A 22,428-nucleotide genomic window follows, 5' to 3' on the forward strand; every position below is an offset into this window, starting at 1 on the left:
TACAATGGATTAGATTGTTTGGACCATATTTTCTAGTGAAAACAACCTATTGGATTTGAAATATTTTAAAATCTTCTTAAAAGTATTAAAGAATTGTTGACATAGGGAAAACTAAAGTCAAAGACTAAAATCTAACTAAATTCAAAGTGAAAACATGAACCCAGAGAGGAGAGCTTGAGATAGTGAGTCATTCTCTGATCAGATGGGTGTTGCCCATGTGTATGAACTTGCCCTTTAATTTTGATGTTCTTATTGAATATGTGAAAAGGAAGTCAAAGACCACTGAGGGAAGCTTAATAGATAATTCCCTTCATTGAGTGGCACATCAAAGAACAACATAGTCACAATAAGGGTAAATCAAAAGTAATCAAGTTACACCCTTCATACCCTACACCCAGCCATGCCATCATAAACACTAGAAGAGTGAACAAAGGTAGCCTATTACCCTAGTCCTGAGGGGTGCTGTTTGTGGTGACGGTAATCAACCCCTGAGAAGTTGTACCAAAAGTTAGCCCTTGTGTTTGTTTGCAGCTGAATTTTATATCACTTTATTGGTTCAATAAATCTCAGCTTTACAATTTACATTTTAAAATTAATTATTATTTTTAAACCTTTTATCGTATAATATAACATATATACAAAGCAAAGAAAAAAAGGAAAGAAAGGCAGTTTAATTTTAAATAGGGTCACATTTGTGGTGCCTCTAGATTCTGGTAATGTCAAAAGTCTGCTTTCTCTTTAGGAAAGTGTCTTTATTCTGTTCCTTAAAGAGGACCCTTCAGTAACTTTTGAAGCTGTATAAGTCAAAAGTTAGTAAGCATACATAGAAACAAGTCATCATAAAAATCAGCAGAAACAATAGACATCTAAAATGTACCGATATAGTCAGCTCTTACAGTCAGTATAGCTGTTTTTTCAATTTTAGAGGAAACAAGAAAAGCTTAAAAATATCTTTAGTGTAAAGGAAGCTCAAAAATATTACCTAGGACAATTGAAAAATATTTGGAAATATCTTTGTGAACTGAAAGTTAATAGTAACTAAAGTTAATACACAACAACTGAAAACAGGTTTTGTTGGGTATTGAATTAAGTTCTACAAAGACATGTCCTAAAGATGATGTTATTAAATAAAGTATGAACTCATTTGTGAATAGGTTTCTTTGAAGATCCTATTTAGATGAGGCCCAATTGAATTAGGGTTGTACTAAATTCATATAACTGGAGTCGTTATAGGAAAAGTAGATTCCAACATAGTCAGTTAGGAGAAGCCAGATGATGAGGCAGCTTGTCATTGATGGAGGCAAATATGCAAGCCAGGGAACCCAAAGGAATGCAGCAAACTAGCACCTGAATGCTACAAGCTCTGGAAGAAAACATGGACTGTAAATACCTTGATGTTGAACTTGTAGGCTCTAAAACCATGAGCCAATAAATTCCTTTTGTTTAAGCCACCCCATTCTGGTCTTTGTCAGACCAGCCCTGGCAGAGCAAGAGTTTCTGTATACTAGAGACAGCTAATGAAAACATTAGAACACTGGAAGATATATCAGAAGAAATTATGCAACCTATTGCACAGACAGCTAAGAAAAATGGAGATACAGAGAAAGGTTGAAAGACATGGAGAATATGCGTTTATTAGTGTCTAATATACATTTATTAGTGTTCCAGAAGGTTAGAAGAGAGTGAATCAGAGACAAAATTTAGAGATTATCACTGAGAATTTTTCATAAATGTAAAGATAATCTATAATTTCCTGATACCCAACAAATCCTAATCAGGAAAATTAAACCCATATCTAGATTCATTATAGTGGTACTTTACAACACTTATCCTAAAAGTTCTCAGAGAAAAAGTTGGGATTATCTTAAAAATAGAGGTAATTAAAGTACAATAATGTATACTTGAATGGAAATGAATGAAAAGGAAAAAGCTACAAGAATTCTGTACTCATTGAAACAGTTTGGGAGCATCTCACCAGGGATTTTTTCTTCATCAAAACGTTTCAAGGGACAGTTCTGAAAGGTAAAGATTGTTTATATCCCTCCCTTTCCATACCTCCCAAGGTCCAAGGTTTTCTGCCCGGGGTGTGGAGTTGTTGTCCAGCCTCTACTGCTACAAATTCAGTGTGCACCATTCTAGTAGCTACTACTTAACTTCTTTCCCTTAATCATCCCTATTCATAATGGTCAATACAAGCGAAATAAAGGATTTTTATAAAATTTAAAGAAACTTATTGTTCCCCCTACTTTGACCAATACTCATTGTAGGAGAACTGGGAGAGCAGTGTATTCAACCAAGGGATCATCATCTTTCCACACAAAGACCATTCAGTCTAACAAGAGCATACAGGTATCTGAACTGGGATTAAGTTGGTTTGGAAGTCACCCAGAGGGCTTACCAACCAGACTGGCCTGGGTTACATTAGGTGAAAGAAAAAAGCAATTGCTCAGGAATGGTCAGGGTAGAATTCAGTGTTAAAAATAGTTCTACCCTTTCATCCTGATGACTATCTGTGATATATGGGAGAACTGCCTTAAGAGGTATGTGGTGCAGGAGTAGGTGAGGGAGATAGAATCTTTTTTTGAGTTGATTTGTGTTGAGAACATTTCAGTGCTCAAGAACAGAGGTGTTTGTGAATGGTAGGAAGCATAGAATGTTCATCGAATACTCCAATTCATTGTCAGGTAGCTTTTACAATAAAAGATGTGCCACTGTCAGATTATATATGACCTGGAAAAGTAAAAAATATGGTATACATTAGTTTAAAGGCCACAGATGTTTGGCTAGAGTTGGCTGATCAGATGAATAGCATGATATAGTTGAAAAAACATCAACAACAGTGAGGCACCACTGATAGCTCTGAGATGGAACATAAAGGACCAGTGAATATAGTCTCCGAGGAGTGGTGGAGTTAGGGGTATATCCCATGCAATGTGGCCTTCCTCACCGTAATAGCAACAGATGAAGTTTTAGGACAAACCACATGTCTGGCAAGCAATGGAAACTACTGTGTCAGAAACATAGAGTCCCTTAGTTTTTATGTGTTTGTGTTTGTGAATGTCTTGCCATATCAACGGTGGTGATTTGGGTCATGCAATCTTGATCAACAGCTTAATTTCTGTCATCTTATTAGAGAATAGACTCTGCTGCATCCCCATCACAATGCTGAAATTAATGTGACTAACAGTACTAAGGATTGTTGAGCATGGAGAGCAACTGGAACTGCCATACATACTGCTGGAATGCATATACAATTTTATAAACACTCTGAAAAACTGGAAGTTACTAGTGAATTTCAAATGATACAACTAGGACTCAGCATTTTCACTCCTAGGAATACACCCAAGAGAAAGGAGTGCATATACTCACAAAAAGTTTTGTAAAAAAAATGTGCACAATTTTATTGACAGTAATTAAAGATTGTTAATATCCAAAAGTCCAGAAGAGCAGAATGGATAATCAGTGGTCATATAGTTACACAATGGAATATTATTCATTATGAAGGAAAACATATATTTATTTTGGAAAAATGTGGAGGATTCCACAAAACATGTTGAATATAAGGAACCTGAAAACCTAACACAAAAAAACAACTGCTGTTATTCCATTTATATGATGCTCAGGACAGGCAAAAAAAAATTATGGTGTTAGAAGTCAGAATAGTGGTTGTGGGGTATAAATTTTTTTTTATGCAAAAAATTTAGCTGAGCTATACATTTAAGATCTACCTGTAAATTATTTCTTAATAAATATTTTTACTAAAAAAGAAAACAATTAGTGTATTTAGCTATGTTGATAAACAATATACAAAAATTATATTTCTAAAGATAAAGCATGAAAAAGTGAAATTTTATGAAGATAACATGTCAAACAAAAACTAGAAATAAATATACAAGGACTCCCAAGAAGTAATTATTAAATATCACTGAGGCTTCTTAAAGAATATATGAATAATTGGGAATATAACTGCTGATGTTTGCTGAAATTGCCTTATTAGTTCAGTATGATCCCAATCAAAAGACCAATACCTTTTTTTTTTTTTTTTAATTTAGGAAACTGAGAAAGTGATTTTAAAATTTGTGTGGTAATACAAAGAACAAGGGGGTGGATTTGCTGAACCACATACCAAGATTAATTATACAGTTATTGTGACAATGGGGTATTGGAAAAAAGACTAATAAAATAACCCCCCATAAGACACTTGATGTATGTCTGGAACTGGGTTGCAGGTCAGTGGGGAATGGAGAATCTTCAACTCATTCATATACCATTTAAAAAGCTTAATTGCACATGAATTAAATACATAAACATGAATGTCAAAACTAAATTCATAAATTCAATTCTGTTAGAAATTAAAGCATACATCAGTTACCCTAAATAAGAAAACAGGAGGGGCTTTAAGAAGTTGTTAAATGTCTTTCGAAAAATTTGCTTCTTGTCTTTTGGAAGTTTTTCTTTTCCCACAAACTTTAGAGATTAGCCAGCTTTCTTTTCTGTGACTTGTTTTGGAAACATCTTTCCTGATGATAATGTGGTAACTGAATAGTGAAAGATACTAGTGGGTGAATAGAGTTCTAATTTAACTGCAATAAATGTTTCTCGCTAAACCTCCACACCATGGTTTCCAATCTACTGTGGGGACTTGGGCTACATGTCTTACATTAACTTTCAACAAATATGTTCCATTTTTGGTATGGACATTTTTTTTTCCTTGAAAATTTAAGTTGTGTGTGTGTATGTGCATGTAATAAACATTTGTATACACACCCACATACCTGTATCTTGTGTGTATATATTTGGTTTCTTAATTTCAGTTTATCACTTCAATATATAGGGTATGGATAAAAGTAAAAATGCATACATTTGAAATAACTAAATATTTTATTCCGTGTCCAACCTCAGTGATAGTTTAATTTCCTAGGTTGGGCTCAGAGCAGATACCATGAAATGGTTCGGCTTGAACAATGAGAATTAGTTCGCTTATGATTAGAGACTGGGAAAATGTCCAAATCAAGGCATCATCAAGGTGATGCTTTCCTCCTAAAAACTGGCTGCTGGCCATCCTTAGCTCCCCTGCTGCACATGGCACTATTTGCTGGTCTCTTCCCAGGTTTTGTTGCAGTCAGCTTCTTGCTTCTGTGGCTTGCTCTTTCACTGTATTTATTCTGTTTATAAAGGACTCAAGTAATAGGATTAACTCCCATCCTGAATGAGGTGGGCCACACCTTAACTGAAGTAGCCTCATCAAAGATCCTACTTACAATGAATTCATACCCACAGGAATGGATTAGATTTAAGAACATGTTTTTCGGGGATACATACAGCTTCAAACCACTACAGGTGGGTTGACGTATTTTGCATGTACATTTTATGAAGACTACCTGAGGACCTTATTTTCTCTCATAGCATGTTAACTTCTATAGGGTACATTACATAGCTTTGGAATTGATTCATGACCATTTAAGTGTGATAAAATTTGTACGTGGCTTGTTTGTATGTTTTAACAGTGTCCTCCAAAGTAAATATTTTTCTGTTTTTTTATTTTTTGTTGCTTTTTACAGCTTAAATAATACACGTTTTTCAGAACATGATCCTTTAGAAAAAGGGACTTAGGTGAGCTAAAGTGGGATATTTTCAAAATTCCTGTTGTAATGGAATTTAAGTAACAAAACAAACTCAAAAAACTTTATAATACAATTTTAATTAGAAGATGGAAAATTACCCTAAAGTGTTTTAAACATTCAGAGTAGTTGTAGAAGGAAGAGAGAACACAAAATATTTTGTGGCCTTTTTATATTTCTAAATGGTCATGACCCAGTGTTGGGGCAGATAAAAAAACAGTTTTTGTATAGTAGAAGTTGATTATTCTGAGGGCACACATTTTTTTTTTGTTGTTGTTGTTAAAAAAGTTGTAGGTTTCCAGAAAAATCATGCAGTACATACAGAGTTCCTGTTTACCCCCACTCACAGTTTCCCTGTTAACACTGAATTAGTGTGGTGCCTGTGTTACAATTGATGAAACGGATTATAATTATTCTATTAACTGTTTGGCCATAGTTTACATTAAGATACTGTTTGTGTTGTGTTGTGTTCTGTGATTTTTAAAAATTTTTTATTCTGGTAATGTTTGTACAACTAAGATTTCCCATTTTAACCACATTCTAAATATAGAATTAAGAGTGTTAATTACATGCACAATTTAGTGCTACTGTCACCACCATACACTACCAAAACTTTTCCATTACGCCAAACAGAGAATCCATACCAATGAAGCATTGATTCCCCCTTCTTTCCCCAACTGTGGCTCCTGGTAAACTGTATTCTAGTTTCTGACTCTGAATTTGCTGCTTCTAATTATTTCATATAAATGAGATCATAAAATATCTGTTCGTTTGCATCTGGCTTTTTTTGCTCAACATGATGCCTTCAGGGTTAATCTATCTTGTTGCATGTATCAGAACTTCATTCCTGTTTATGGCTGAATAATAGTTCATTGTATGTATAAAGCACATTTATTCATTTATCTGTTGATGGACATTTGGGTTGCTCCCATCTTTTGGCAATTTTGAATAATACTACAGCAGTCTGCAGATACCTGTTTGAGTGACTGCTGTCAATTCTTTGGGATATATATCTAGAAGAGGGATTGCAGGGTCATATGCTAATTCTATATTTAATTTTCTGAGAAATTGCCACAATGTTTTCTGCTGTGGCTGCACCATTTTTCCTTCCCATTAGCAATGAACGAGTGTTCCTGTTTCTCCATATCTTGGAATTTTCTGTTGTTTTTTTAACAGTATGCATTCTAGTGGATGTGAAATGGTATATCATTGTGGTTTTGATTTGCATTCCCCAAACGTCTAATGATGTAGAGTATGTTTTCATTTGCTTATTGGCCATTTTGAATATCTTCTTTGAGAAATGTTTGTTCAAGTGTTTTGCCCGTTTTTCAGTTGGGTGTTGTCTTTTGTTGAGATTTTCAGATTTTTTAATATACCCTTAATAGATATGAGGTTGCCAAATATATCCTCTAATTCTATAGGTCTTCTTTTCAGGTTCTTAATAAATAAAACCAAAAGTTTTCAATTTGATGAGCTTCCATTTGTCTGTTTTTTTTTTTGTTGTTGTTGTGCATGCTATTGATGTAAAGTCTAAGAGAATGTTACCTAATACAAAGTCCTAAAGATGCTTCCCTGTGTTTTCTTGTAGGAGTTTTTTAGTTTGGTTCTTTTATTTAGATCTTTGATCTATTTTGAGTTAATTTTTGTAAATTGTATGAAATGTAGAGGTCCACCTTCATTCTTTTCCATAGGGATATCCAGTTTTTGTAGTGTGATTTGTCGAAGAGTCTATTCTTTCCCCATCGAGTGAACTTGGTACCTTTGTCAAAAAGCAATTGGCCACTCATGTGATGTTTTTTGTTGAGTGCTCAGTTCGACTTCCTTTGTCTATAAGTATATCTATCCTTATTACCATGCTGTTTCGATATTTTTAGCATTGTAATAAGTTTCAAAATCAGGTAATATGAGTCTTTCAGTTTTGTTCTTCTCTTTCAAAATGATTTTGGCTTTTTAGGCTTTTTAGAGTAAGCCCTTCCATATGGATTTGAAGATTAGGAGTTCCATTTCTGCAAAGAATGCTGTTGGTATTTTGATTGGGATTGTGTTGACTGTAAATTGCTTTGGATAGAATCGACATACAATATTTAGTCTTCCAGTCCAGGAGCATGGAATATTCTTCCATTTATTTAGGTCTTCCTTTATTTCTTTGAGCAGCATTTTGTAGTTTTCCATGTACAAGTCCTTCACATCTTCAATAATAAAATTTATTTTTAGATAGTTGATTTGTTTAGTTGTTGTTGTAAGTTGAATCTTTTTCTTGATTTTTCTCTTCAGATTGTTCAGATTGTTCATTACTAGCCTGTAGAAACATTACTGACTTTTGCTTGTTGATCTGATACTGGGTTGACTATTTTTGTGGCTTTTGGGGTTGCCACTCATAGCATGCTACATTTTGTGTTAAGTTTTTTTCTGAAATTTGCAGAATTTATTTTTTCTTTCTACTGGCTATCTTAGTACCTGGAATGTAGCCATTGATGACCTTATACTTCAAAGCCTGGGTGGTGTCATGGCTTTACTTTGCTGAACTCAGGAATGAAGCCATTTTGTAGGACCTGGCTTTTTTATAAAAAACATATATTCATGGTACTGCCAGTATTGGACAATCAGGAGGGACAGTGGTTTGTGATTAGAGTACTATTTGGTTTACAGGTTTGCACATGTAACAGCTAATTATACATTCACTTCAAATGTTTTTTTAGCCTCTAGTATTTATCATATGTGCACTGAGGAGAGATCAGTTGATTAATATTTTTTGTTCAGGGTGATAAATTTGTTTTTACAGCCCTCTAGGAGCCAAGAGGAGCTGGTAGGAGGAAACTTACTGAGGCACATTGTAAGGCCCTGGTGATACGCAGAAATTAGTGTGTTATTAACTCTAAATCATGACACTCACAACGTTATGGCATTCCTCTTTCATGTACTTTTAAAAAAAAATTTTAGCAACATATAATGTGGTTAAGTAAAATTATAATAAACATATTTCTCTAAAATTCATGCTTTTGTTATAATGAGCGCTATCTGCCATATTACTGAGTCAAGTCATATAAATATTTTATATCTTATAAACCAAGTATAAAAATTATTAGAAATGATATTTTATTTTTAAAGCTTAGGTGACTTAGAGAAACTGAAGTATTACATAAATCTCTTAAATCTGGTTTTTACCTAGCTTTACCTCTTTAAAAAATGTACATAGTCATGCTAGGAAGAATGTCCTCCATTTATATCTCTGACTTCCTCTTCCATCCAAGTTCCTCTGTGGTAAAGTATTCAGAAGACAGTGCAGCAGCTGCTTTTTTTTTTTGTTTTTTTGTTTTAGTTGTTGTTTGTTTTGGTTGTTTCCTGGAAAATGCGTATAAGGCCGTTCATTTTCCTAAGGCCTCTAGAGGAAAGAATTTATCCTTATTCCTGATGTTGCTTAAGGGTCTTTTTGACTTCTCCTTCAGGCTCCTCTCTTTTTTGCATTTCAGCCTTCCCCGATAATTTCACTGTTCTTTGGGTGTAGCTTGTGGAAGTCATGGAACTCTTGGAGAGGTGCTCTGTCTACTTGTTCCTGAGTGATGTCTTACCTGCCCAATATTTTATCCCTGGTGGACCTGGAAGAAGTAAAAATGCTCCCTAACCCTGCAGTTGAGGGGATATGAATCAGTCTGAGGACAAAGAAACTCTCTTTCCCCTTAATAATTGAGATTATTAAGGTTTTTACTTCAAGTTGGATTTCCCTCTGAGCCTAATCTCTGTAAGTGAAAACTCAAAACCATGAGTTGACAGAGAAAAGTATCCCACTTAAGCAGTAGAAACTTAAGCTGAATAGGTAGTTTACCTACCACTGAGGAAGAACTGATTGAAGAATCAGAAAATACCATTAACCAAATATGAGAACTCTATGATAAATGTAATTAAAGCACAGAAGAAAATCTGTGAAATAAAAAAAGAATTTTAAGCTAAAAATTACATAGTATTTTAAAAGGACTTTTTCCCTGTGAACAAAGTTAGTGATACAGAGAATAAAGTAGAAGAAATATATCTCACATAGAATGAAATCAAAATTAGGTGTCAGAAGATAAAGAAATTCTTGGGCAGATCTAGTGGCCCTAAAATGCAAATAGTCCAAAAAGAGAAAGAGGAACAGATGTAGAAGTAATAATTAAAAGAAGTAGAAATTGCTACTTAAGAAAGATGACTATGTAGAATGAAAGGGTTTGAAATTTAGGCAGGATTAAGGGGAGAAGAAAAACCCATATGTAATCATATCTGGATGTAATTTCTCCTTCTAAGCTTCTAAGAAAAAGAAGAAGGAAAAAAAAGAAAACAGGTTACCATGAAAGTAAGAAGGATGAAGCTAGCAGTGTAGTTTGTATTTGTACCCCTGAAAGCTAGAAACCGGGGGATAACATCTAGAGATTGTTTAGGGAGAAGACCTGCAACCCCAATGGTCAGCACACAAGTAAGATCTGATATTTTTCAAATGAACAGGAATTCAGAGAATATAGAATTATATATGTCTAACATTTTTTTTTAGCATAACCTAAAAAAAAGGCATTAGAATCAGAACAGTGATCTAAATTTTAGGAAAGATGAATACGACAGGACATCACAGTGAACAGAGAACCTTATTATAGGTAAATTTGAACAAATGATGATACTGTGCCTGGGAGATTTTAGTAAGTTTTTAAGTATTCTTGAAAAAGAAGAGACATAACTTTAAGAGGATATCTAGTAATAGTGTGAAATTTAAAAGCTTACATTATTTTTGTTGGGGAGGAGGGCAGAAGTGGAATTGATTGTATTGGAAACATTAGAAAACTGCTCTGGGATTTAGTCATCTTAACTATCTGGAATAAGAAGAATATTATCAGGAAAGTCTTTGTTTTAGATTTGGGTTGGGATGCTGGCCCTTGTTGAGAATATGAAACTTAATTTTTCTCAGTCTGTTCTTGAGACTGAATCCCATTTTCCTTTTTTTGTGTGTGTGCATGGTCTGGTAATCGAAGCTGAGTCTCCTGCATGGAAGGCGAGCAAGCATTCTACTACTGAACCACTGGTGCACCCTGAATCCCATTTTATAATAAACTGATTTATTACTTCACGTGATTCATATATGAAATTTGCTTTTTACAGTTTGTCTGTATTTTGTAGAAATTAAATATCTTCAGGTTTTCTGTAACTAATATATATGTGATCCATTGCCTGCCTTGTCCTGATAGCTATGATTTGGTCTCTCGACATTAACTAGAATGGTTTGTTTCTTATTGTGTGTTTAATTAGTAGGTTTTAAAAGCATGGTAGAGGTTTCATCTACTAGGAGATTCAGGATTGAGTACATGCAGTTCTAAACTTTTAGCCAGTTTATGCTTTTAGAATAAACTGTAGGATCCTCTTTCTAAATGTTTATTGTGTTTGCTTACCAGAGCTAGACCATTGCTGGACTCCTCTTCTATCTATGTTTGACCAGCAGTGCTAATTTTATTCTTTCTATTTGGAGTGTAATTTTTACATTTCCCTGAACTCATTACATGTATCAAAGTTCATCCCAACACTACATATATCTGTCTTTATACTTCTAAATATATGTATGTAATATAAGAGGAAAAACTTCCCAGATTAAAACACTTATTTTTAAAAACCAATAAAAATTAAATATGCTTTATGTACTCAAGTCTTTTGTAATAATTACTTTTTGTACACTGTGTTTTCATTTCTCTTTTGAGCATAAACTAGTAGCCTTATAAAAATTCAGTGTTAATTGTTATTTTTGTTATCATATTAGGTTGAACTGTACAACTTGGCTGGTATGAGTTCCCTCAAGTTGGCTCTTTGAGTTTTATTACTCCCCCTTATGATCTTAACAACTTGCTTTTGTTAACAGTGGGACATTCTAGATATATCCTGATATTCTTTTGTCACAATTCATCTAACTAAGTACCTTCCAAGAAGTTCTGATTCCTTTTCGTGGTACATAATTTTAAGAGAAAAAAAAAATCTGGGTGCTGATATTTCATGAGAGGATTAATTTTAGAAAGTACTGCTGCTAATATTGGGTTACTCTTAGTTTACACCTCCTCCATCATTTCTATTTCTTTTTAAATATGAGTTTATTTTGATCTTTACATTTTAACATATCCTCTTGTAATCTATGCCCCCCTTTTTTTAAATTAAAAAATTTTTTTATACCAAAAACACCAAACGCAAACATTCTTAACTTTTGATCATTCCGTTCTACATATATAATCAGTAATTCACAATATCATCACATAGTTGCGTATTCATCATCATGATTATTTCTTGGAACATTTGCATCTATTCAGAAAAAGAAATAAAAACAAAACAGAAAAAAATTCATATGTACCATACCCCTTACCCCTTCCTTTCATTGGTCACTAGCATTTCAAACTAAATTTATTTCAGCATTTGTTCCCCCTATTATTTATTTTTATTCCGTATGTGCTACTCATCTGTTGACAAGGTAGATAAAAGGAGCATCAGACACAAGGTTTTTACAATCACACAGTCACATTGTGAAAGCTTTATCATTATACAATAATGTTCAAGAAGCATGGCTAGTGGAACACAGCTCCACATTTTCAGGCAGTTCCCTCCAGCCTCTTCATTACATCTTGACTAACAAGGTGATATCTCCTTAATGCATAAGAATAACCTCCAGGATAACCTCTTGACTGTGTTTGGAATCTCTCAGCCATTGACACTTTATTTTGTCTCTTTTCACTCTTCCCCCTTTTGGTCGAGAAGGTTTTCTCAATCCCTTGATGAGTCTCAGCTCATTCTAGGGGTTTTCTCATTCCCTTGATGCTGAGTCTCAGTTCATTCTAGGATTTCTGTCCCACGTTGCCAGGAAGGTCCACACCCCTGGGAGTCACATCCCACATAGACAGGAGGAGGGTGGTGAGTTTACTTACTGTGTTGGCTGGAGAGAGAGGCCACATCTGAGCAACAAAAGAGGCTCTCTTGGGGGTGACTCTTAGGCCTAATTTTAAGTAGGCTTGAACTATCCTTGTGGGATTAAGGTTCATATGAACAAACCCCGAGGCTGGGGGCCCAGCCTATAGTTTTGGTTGTCCACACTGCTTGTGAGAATATCACGAATTCAACTTGGGAAGTTGAATTTTCCCCCATTCTCACCATTCCCTGAAGGGGACTTTTATGCCCCCATTTTTTAAGTACATGGTTTCATTGATCCTGCAAGAAAGTCTCATGTATTTGTATATGTTATTTTAAATGATGGTATTTTTGAATTTTTCTACATTATATCTAACGCCATGTCATAATTACTGCTGTTAGAGATAAATGAATAATGTAATTTTCCCAATGATAAAGAAATAATAGCTTTATTATTTTGCCTTGTGATAGGGCAAAGTCTTTTGGATAAAGATGGTATGCACATACCAGATTTTCTCAGTCAGAAAGTTGGAAAAACTTATTCTTAATGGTAATAGAAACACTAATGGTCCATTCCACCACTGAGGTTTTTATAATTAACAAAATGGGTAAAGGCAATTTGAATATTATTTATGGTTATTAGAATAGTAGGTGTTAGGATATCTTTTAGAAGGCAAAATGTTTGATTAATTCTTAGGGAAATTTTAGGGTTCATCCGGTGATGAGTATGCATGTTCATAGAAGCAGGAAAAAAATTATCATTAAATAAAGTAAGATTACTTTTGCTATGTTTAGATATATGTGAGATATAGGGCAATTTATTTTGGAGAGGTTAATAATTTTTTCTTGTTCTGTTATATGGGTATTTCACAAAGATTTTTCCCTAGGCCGACTATTGGGTGAAGAACTAAACATATAAACATTCTGTTCCTTTATTTAGCTATCAGAGTCATAGATCTCTAGAATTGAAAGGAACCTAGAATTTATCTTATTTAACCTTTAATAGAAGAGGAAATTAGTACTCAGAGGGATGAAAGTGCAATTTCTTCAATTTTTAGTGTTTTCCTGATGAATTGTTATACAAACTAGCTTATTATTTTATGTTGTAAATATATGCTTTAATATAGTGATTTGTCAGAAAATCTCTCTAGGTGCAAATTTATTCCTGGTACAATACCTTGAATTTGCTGAAACATCATTTGACATGTTTCTTTTGTATAAAAGTCTTTTTGTGTTTGAAATTTCTTAAAGTAAACTAATCTCTACTTGAGTAAAATTAGCGTTAACTGTTACTTTCCAAATTCATTATCTAGAGCTTAATATAATCAAAATCCTTAGAGTTTATGGTAGGTTATTGTATAGGATACAGCATTAAATTAATACTGCAATGTTTTCATCATTTTTCTCCATTGTTGAAGAGTTCTTGAAGCCAGCATAGCAGAAATAAAGCATGCTTGAGAGGACACCTACAGAAATTTGGAGGGATTCTCGAAACCCTTATGATAGAAAAAGGCAGGACAAAACTCCTGTTGGGCTAAAGAATGTTGGCAATACTTGCTGGTTTAGTGCTGTTATTCAGGTAAGGATCTTTATTTGTATCTTTTTGTTGAGAATGATACTTTAAAAGGTAGATAGAAGTTGTGTTCATTTTAAGTTGTGTACATAAGTGTAGGCAAGTTTTTAATATTCCCTTCTCTAATGAACTAGTTTGGTTCAGTCTTCAGTGTGGAGTTTTAACAGTAGAGCACTGCTGCTTTCACTTATTCTACATTAATTTCTACCTTTTCTCTGTTGTTAGGAATTGTTGACAGGGTGGAAAGAAAACAATTTTGTATGTACTTTCCTGCAAATTTAGGGAAGCATTGTAATCAAGATATAAAAACCAGTATTGGCTTTTTGTGGGTCAGGTCATATTTTTTTGTGCCTACTAATTATTCATCGAATGACCATAGACTGATATTTACAGAATTATAGTAATTTAAATGCTTTTTTTAATAAAAAGAGACATTTTATTTGAGACTGTATAGCTTTGCAAATAAATAATCCAAAGTGTGTATGAAGAATGAGTATTAATAAACCAATTATAGCACTTTTTTTTTTAAAGCTTTGGAACACCTTTAATTAAGTCTTTCTTGGGCTCCTTATTCTAAAATGAGAGCTATTTATATGTATGGATGTCTCTTCTTCTTACTTTGGATTAATTTTTTTTGATATATTTAGTTTCATTTTTTTGTTGTTTGATAAGATTTGACTGTTATCATAATTCTTTATTCTCAATTGACTGATAGTGCTAAGTAATAAAACAATCTAATATAGTAATGTAGTCTTAATTATTATTACTTTTAGGAAAATTGACTAATTCACTTTGTGTTAATTTTCCTAAAAGAGTTCGATTGTAGTTTATAATTTAGTGTTCCCAGTGAGGACATTTTAAATTTTAATTTTAAACATTTCTCTGTATATTCAAAATGTAATTTTCCAAACCTGTATGTATTATGGCTTGAACTTTCAAAAGATAGCAAAGCAGTTAACTGGGTACAAGGTTGTAGTGTTTTTTCTTGATGATTATTTTCACATATTTCCCAATTTTCAGATTTTTTCTTTTTTGTTTCTGACACCTAATACCATAGGATTTGATTTCCTTTCAGATTATATTTCCTTTCAAATCCTCCCTGGATTTATGCCTCAACCTTTAGTATGTTATGATACATGCTAGTAAGCAATGTGCTAGGTTATTTGTTTTTCTGGAATATTAAAATGTTAAGGAAAACATGAATTAACATAAATCTAAAGTAATATCCATGTTCTTCATAACCTTGATTATGTATTATTTGTTAATTTCCATATCAACAATATCTAATATTTGATGTTAGAATCTCTTATATCCTGTTAATAGGCAGTCTTGCTTTACTGTTCCTGTACTACTTATTAGTAAGGTTTTTATACATTTTATTGTTAAATCCAAACTTTATAATTTTAAAATGTGAACTACAGTTCCAAGGCTATGATCTTAAGTGTCTATGAATATACTTTGCTGCCTGTATTTGGACAACTAAATCTATCTCAGCACTATTGTGGTCAATAAGTGAGGTTTATTGATTAGAAGCATCTCTTAGAAAATAAGAAGAATGAAAACACTTGCAAATAATATTTTATAGTTAGAGTACGTGCTGTTTATTTCTACATACCATTTTATGTATGTTTAAAGTGATAAGTGGGTTAATATTAATAAATGCGGTGATAATCACTTTACTTTTAGCAGGATAGCTTTTCTTTTTTTTTAAGATAACTTTTGATATATTTTTGATGAGAATAGGGAAGAGGAATCATTTACTGAGAATCTACAACCATGTGATTCTGCTTAGTAGTTCACAAAATCTATCTTTTTAACAAACAGTTATGGACACAAATCTGTTTTTGACATTTCATTACTTCTTAAACTTGACAGCAGCTCATTGGAATTACCAAAAGAGGTTTTAAAAGTACAGATCCCTGGGCTTTTGCTTCAAAATTCCAAATTAATTTGGGTATAGCCAGGGCAAGGGGAATTTTTTTTGCCTCAGTGTTTTATTGAGAAATCTCAAACACATAAAATCCATTCATAGTATTCAATTAGTGGCCCACAGTTTCATCACATAGTTGTGTATTCATCCTCACAATCATTTTTAGAACATTTGCATCACTGCAGAAAAAGAAATAAAAGGAAAAGAGAAAAAGCTCATATACCTATACTCCTTACCCCTCCCTCTCATTGACCACTAGTATAGCATAAAATCCTTTTAATATCTCAGTAACAACTTGAAACCATTATCCATATATTTCTACTTCAAGTTACATTTGATGACTTCAACTCCTTTTTGTTTTACATTTCAAATTTTTGGTGTTTTTTAGCAGGAAAGCAGTAGACCAGGAAAATATACTGTTTTTTTTCTCAGTTTAAAGTAATTTTATTACTTTTTAAATGTTTTCTTAGATTAGTGGATGTTTAACTGATAAGCATGGTTTGGCCACATTCCTAACATAGGCTGAAGTAGGGTATTTGGGATCATTTATTTTTTGTTTTAGAGCAATCTGAACATCTAGGAAATATAACCTCTACCCTTATAAAATTTGTGTTATTATGACTTAATAAGATGTTGACCTTTGGGAAGCTTGAAAAACATAATGCCTCAGCTTTTGTAAAAGTGTGGGTAGGCAGGAAAATTGGTCTAGCAATCACTTGAAGTTTTGTTTTACTGTAATTTTAAAGCTTAGTAATCTATTTTTAAGTATCTTTTCATTTTGTTTCTAATAATTAATACCTTTTGTTTTTTCATTTTTCATTTTAATTCCACATATAAAATCTGAGATAATTATGTAACAGTTATTATTTTTGGATGGAACTTTTCAGTTATTAAAGGAAGTGGGCAGAATATGTGTTAAAAGGTTTTATTGTATTATATGGTTTTTTTAAAGTGAGTTGGAACTTGCTCAAACTGTGACATAACTGTGCTATAAAATTTCACTGACAGAATTTTCTCAGAGATGGGTCACCCCCCACCCCACCCCTACCTCATGGATTTTTGTTTTTCGCGAGTCCTTTTTTTTTTTTTTTATTTTCAAATACTGAAAAAGTCTTCTGGGCTTTGTGGGGCTCCCCATGCTCATGGCCCCTTTTCTCCACACTCATTGCCCTCTTCCCCAAAGCAAATCTATTTTACGAGGGCAGCATGTTTTATTTTTTATTTATTTATTTTTTACATGGGCAGGCACCAGGAAACGAACCCGGGTCCTCTGGCATGGCAGGCAAGCGTTCTTGCCTGCTGAGCCACCATGGCCCGGCAGCATGTTTTATGAATAGTTAACACTGAATTCTCAGCTTGCCTTGTAGGACCAGAAGAGCTATCTGCATCTGTAATAGTTAGATGGACAGTTTCTTTTATCTGACATTATGTCCCCAGCCACAGCGAAGCAAACAAAGCATTTTTCTACAAAGCTGAAAAGAACCCCTCACCTTTAGTCTACTCCTCTTCCTTCTCCTCACACTAAACCCACAACAGTCATAGGGTTAAAAAGTACAGTCAGGAATCTTTTTACTAACTCCAAGCCTACCCCACCTCATCCCACTTACCCCCAGTATTTCATTGAGATTTCTCCCAAAAGTCATTTAGAAAATAGGTAAAACAAAAAGGGTTCAAAGTCTTGGTGGTCAGCCCAAGGAGTTCCATACGTTGTAGCACTGATAGGCAGGGGCTTCTGTCTCTCCAGCCCTTGCCTGAGCCATCTTCTGACCCCTAGTTACAAAAGCACAGAGGGGCAGGAGTAAGCATAGGCCAAGGGGGCAGCATCATCAGGATCTGGCACCGTCATTCAATTTGGCCACCTACAGACTTGCTGGTGATGAGTGAGGACTTTCTCTGGGGCAGATCCTATGTAGTGGGGACCTGGTCACCCGTCACCAATCAGATTGTTGTCTGATCCTGCATTTGACAGTTGTTTATTCTTCATTTTGACTTTAGCCATGTTATAGTGCTCTGTGCCCTCTCTGGAGTTTCTTCATTAGGAAGTTCAAGTCTCCAGGCTTTTTCCTAGGCTTGAATATTTGGCCTTTAGTTTGCCTCCTTGACTCTCTCAGGGAGAAGAACTTCCTTTTTCTGAAACAACTGGGAATTGTATATTTATCAATTATAGGATTTTACTGGTAATATGGACCTCTAACTTGAAAGTGGGCAGCTAGGGTAGGGTACAAAAGATACAGCTTTATATTACTTGTTCTTTTTTATACCTGGGACCTGTATTTTGGGAGAAAAGGGGAGCAGAATGTCATAAACTATGAGCAAAGAGAACATTGTACAGAGAATGGCTTAAGTAATCTTTTGGATGCTAGCAATATTAGCTTGACTCTCTTTAGGTTGGCAGCAATCCCTTTTCTAGTCAGGTTAAGATTCTTTTTATCCTGTTCATATAGAAGTTTAATATATATGAAGTACTAATTGGGGCTGCCTTCCCCAGATTGAATGAGACAGTCATTTAGAGCTATATACATCTTTCTCTGTGTTACAGAGATGTTTACTTCAAGTAATTTATGGATGCTTATGATGACACTTAGAACCCTTCACATTTGGATGCCTTTTGAGATGTTCAAAAGTGGAGTAACTACACTTTTTGGTTTGCCTGACACAGACCCAGTTTTCTCCTGTTGTACATGTTTGACATCTATTTAGTCTTAAAAGCTCTCATTCTCACTCAAAAGCATTACTGGTTGGTTGATAAATTATGTGGTCAGATTACTCATAAATCATATAACTCCAGATCGACTAAAATACAACTTCCCTGAAGGTAGAGATTACATCTTCTGGGTTACTGTTGTAACCAACATATAGTATAGTGTCTGACACCTAGGGGATGAACCCATTAAATAATTATGGGATGAGTGAATGAATGAAGTAGAAAGGTATTTATATGATTATTAAAAATGTAAGGTGCTTCTCTGACACTCTAATGGTGTGTGGAATATCTGAAGTATTAGGTGATGATACTGAAAAAATGCTGCAAGTTTAAAAAAATTTTCAACATATTAAAATTTTTGTTGTTTGATCTTATCTCTTTAATTAATTTTTATCAAAGAATAAAAATACCCATTTTAAAGAGAAATTCCTAAATCCTTTGGCCATAAAAGGCTAACAGTGAAAAGTAGCAGGGATCCTCTGCCCCAAACCTCCTACTTTATAGTCCTGCTTTTTAAAAGTAACTACAACTAATTCTAGCTGTTTCTTCTGCTATCTGTGTCCATTTTCCAAAATAATATAACTTCCTGCTGAGTTATATACAAGTTTAGCTGTCCCATTTCACTCATCCAGAACTGCCTTTTCTCCTCATATCCCCATATAGCTGCATTGCAAGTTAAAAATAATCTGTAGTTAGTGTTTATATTTTCTATGACTTTGTATATATTAATTCCTGGTAAACCAGTGATTCACTGGGGCTGCTCCTCTATAATCTTTTTTTTTATGGAGTTGGCAATTTCTGCCTTTTTTCTTTTCTATTTTCTATATAACATCCTTATAATTTTCCAAATGCTCTAACTTCTTTGTTGTCTTATTAATATTGTTTTCTACATGTTCAAACAAATCAGTTCCATCTTTTTTTTCTAGGTGCTTTTCCCACAGAATTTCATTACTTCACATCTGGGCTGGATTCTGACTGTGATTTCAGCATGCTTTGCTGGCTTTCTAAAAGCGGGTCTAGGAAAATGGGGTGGCAATTCAGTGTGGGTGTAAGTTTGCAGGTTTTCACTTAATCAGTCTGTTTATAACCATGAATTTCATATTCTGTGCCTCTCCCCCCATCATATATTATACCTGTTTTTTTTAACCCGAGCCTCTTAAGTTCACTTATCCCAAAGACTAAATTTCCTGTATCCCATGGAGGGTAGGGAGGTATCTGACTGTTCTGGGTTTGGGGAAAGATATGGGGGTTTAATTGTAAACAGGGTTTCAGCTTTCAATCATGCTACCGCAACTTGAAAAACCTATGTGATTGTATTCCTTTTTTTTTTTTTAATTTACCAATGATAATTTATCTTTCTTTTCCTCATTGTCACCCATAGCACACAGTTTTTATTTCCCTTTGCTCTAATTCTCTCATCACTCTTTCTTCCCAAAATTTTTTAAACTCTCAACCCCAGTTTGTTCTCTATTATTAGTAAAAGTCTAGCCAAACTTTATTTTAGAATTTGCACATTGGTTTTTGTACTGGATAAGAGATGCTCATTTTGATGTCCATTGTTCACACACATAATTTAGGCGATAGTGGAAATCACTCTTTACCACCACTTTTGAAGGAATATGATAGCCAGTACTACCATAACTGTAACTCAGGATAAGAGGATTTGGGGCTTAAATGATAATTTTTATTATTTGCTGTGATAATCCATGGTCAGCTGTTCCACTTTGCATAACAGCAGACTAGGTTGTTTTAGAACATTTGCCGGTCATATTTTGCTGGACCCCCTAAATGAAATAAAACAAAAATGGAACCAAATTCAACTCTTTGATGTTATCACAGAGCCCCCTGAAGCAATTAGGAATTTTGAGGCTAAGCTGTGGTAGAACTGGGACATCCAGGGTAATCCTGCTGTTTTGGGTTGATTTTCTCTTGATGCAGTTCCAGAAGTGGTCATTGAGTAACCCTAGAAAATACCTTCTTTCATTAGATTTCTAAATGGCTTGATGCTAATATTATGTAAGAGCTGGAAATAGGTCAGGCTCTATAATTTCTGAAACTCAGTGTCAAGTCATCACAGAATTGATTAGATTAAGGTGATTTGGCATTGCATTGAATTCAGGTGATCTGGGATTGCAAGGTGATCCCAGTCTAGCTGCCTGCCAGAAGATGATATCATCTAGAAATCTGAGTTATCTCTACAGGTTTTCATATACAATGTCTAGCATTCAGATCAGTCATGATCAGTCATATTAAAATATACTGTGTCCAGAAATGAAGAGAAGAAATAGACGGAATAATCAGTTATAATGGCTATAATTAATGTGCTCAAGGAACTATAGGAAGATTGAGAATTTAGGCAAAAAACTAAAATCTGTAAATAAAAACAAAATAGAAATTTTAAAACTGAAAAATATAACTAACTGAAATTAAGACATCATTAGATGAATTTACCAGCATGTTAGACAAAAGGAAAGAGAGAATTAGTCAACTGGAGGGTCAATCCAAAACATTTCAGACTGAAACTATGAAATACAGTTAAGAGCATATAAGAAATATTTGAACATGATGAATAAGTACTAGCATGGTTTATTTATAGTTCCAGAGGGAAAGAAAGAAAGAGAATATGGCAAAAGAAATGTTTGAAGAGATGGTGACTGAGAGTATTCCAAACCTAATGAAAGACCAAGTCATGGATTCAGGAAACACTAAAAATCAGGCAGGATAAATAAAGAGTACTTAGCAAAAGCCCATCATAATAAAATAGAAAAAAATCTATAGACAAAGGAAAAATTTTAAAGTAGCATAAGGAAAAAAATACATTACTTCTATAAAGAAGAAAAATTAAAACTGAGAACCTGTCTTCTCAAAGAAATTGGTATTATTGTAGGAAGACTTTTTTTTTTGCATGGGCAGGCACCGAGAATCAAACCCCAGTCTCCAGCATGGCAAGCAAGAACTCTGCCTGCTGAGCCACCGTGGCCTGCCCAAAATTGATTATTATTAAAGTGCTGGAAAATAGTAACTACCCTTCTAGAATTCTGTATCTAGCAAAAATATCTTTAAATTGAAGAAAAAACAGTTTCAGTCAATTTGAAGCAATAATTTGTCACTAAGAGACCCACCCTGAAGGCTCTGTGTGTGTTCAGGGAAAGGAAAATGTTTCCCAGTGGTTGCTTAGAGCATAGAGGTGGGATTGGGAGTCTCTTAGTTTGCTAATATTCTCTTTCCTACTTAAATACCTCATAAGAATAGTGCATACTTTGCCCCATTTCCTTATATTCGATTTCTCCATAACTCAGTGTAGCTGTTCTTTCTTTCTAAATATTTTTATTGAGAAATCATAAATAGTCCATCCATGGCTCACAGTATCATCACATAGTTGTGTGTTCATCATCACACAACTATGTGATAGTATTGCAATCTATCCAATATTTTGCATCTTACCCACCCCAGAATTTATTTATTTATTTCCCCTTAATTTTTTACTTATCTGTCCATACTCTGGATAAAAGGAGCATCAGACATGAGGTTTTCCCAATCACGTGGTCACATTGTAAAAGCTATATAGTTACACAGTCGTCTTCAAGAATCAAGGCTACTGGAACACAGTTCAGCAGTTTCAGGTACTTCCCTTTAGCCACTCCAATGCACCCTAAATTAAAAAGGGATATCTATATAATATGTAAGAATAGCCTCTAGTATA

The 22,428-nt window shown here is 34.1% G+C and overlaps 1 protein-coding gene across 5 annotated transcripts in view; it reads left to right on the plus strand.

Annotated features, from left to right (window-relative positions):
- Window positions 1-22,428, plus strand: part of USP25 (ubiquitin specific peptidase 25) — a 147,217-nt gene that overhangs the window by 4,699 nt on the left and 120,090 nt on the right. For 4 of the 5 annotated variants that reach the window (XM_077118742.1, XM_077118738.1, XM_077118739.1 and 1 more), the window contains one exon: window positions 13,937-14,097. In XM_077118742.1, coding sequence (XP_076974857.1) covers window positions 13,969-14,097 — 129 coding nt within the window. In that variant the 5' untranslated portion in view covers window positions 13,937-13,968. Of the gene's footprint in view, window positions 1-2,825; window positions 5,341-13,936; window positions 14,098-22,428 lie in introns of those variants that run through there. The other variant, XM_077118743.1, reaches the window with a different exon arrangement.

Source organism: Tamandua tetradactyla, chromosome 10 (assembly GCF_023851605.1).
Source record: "Tamandua tetradactyla isolate mTamTet1 chromosome 10, mTamTet1.pri, whole genome shotgun sequence".
NCBI classification, from domain to species: Eukaryota; Metazoa; Chordata; class Mammalia; order Pilosa; family Myrmecophagidae; genus Tamandua; species Tamandua tetradactyla.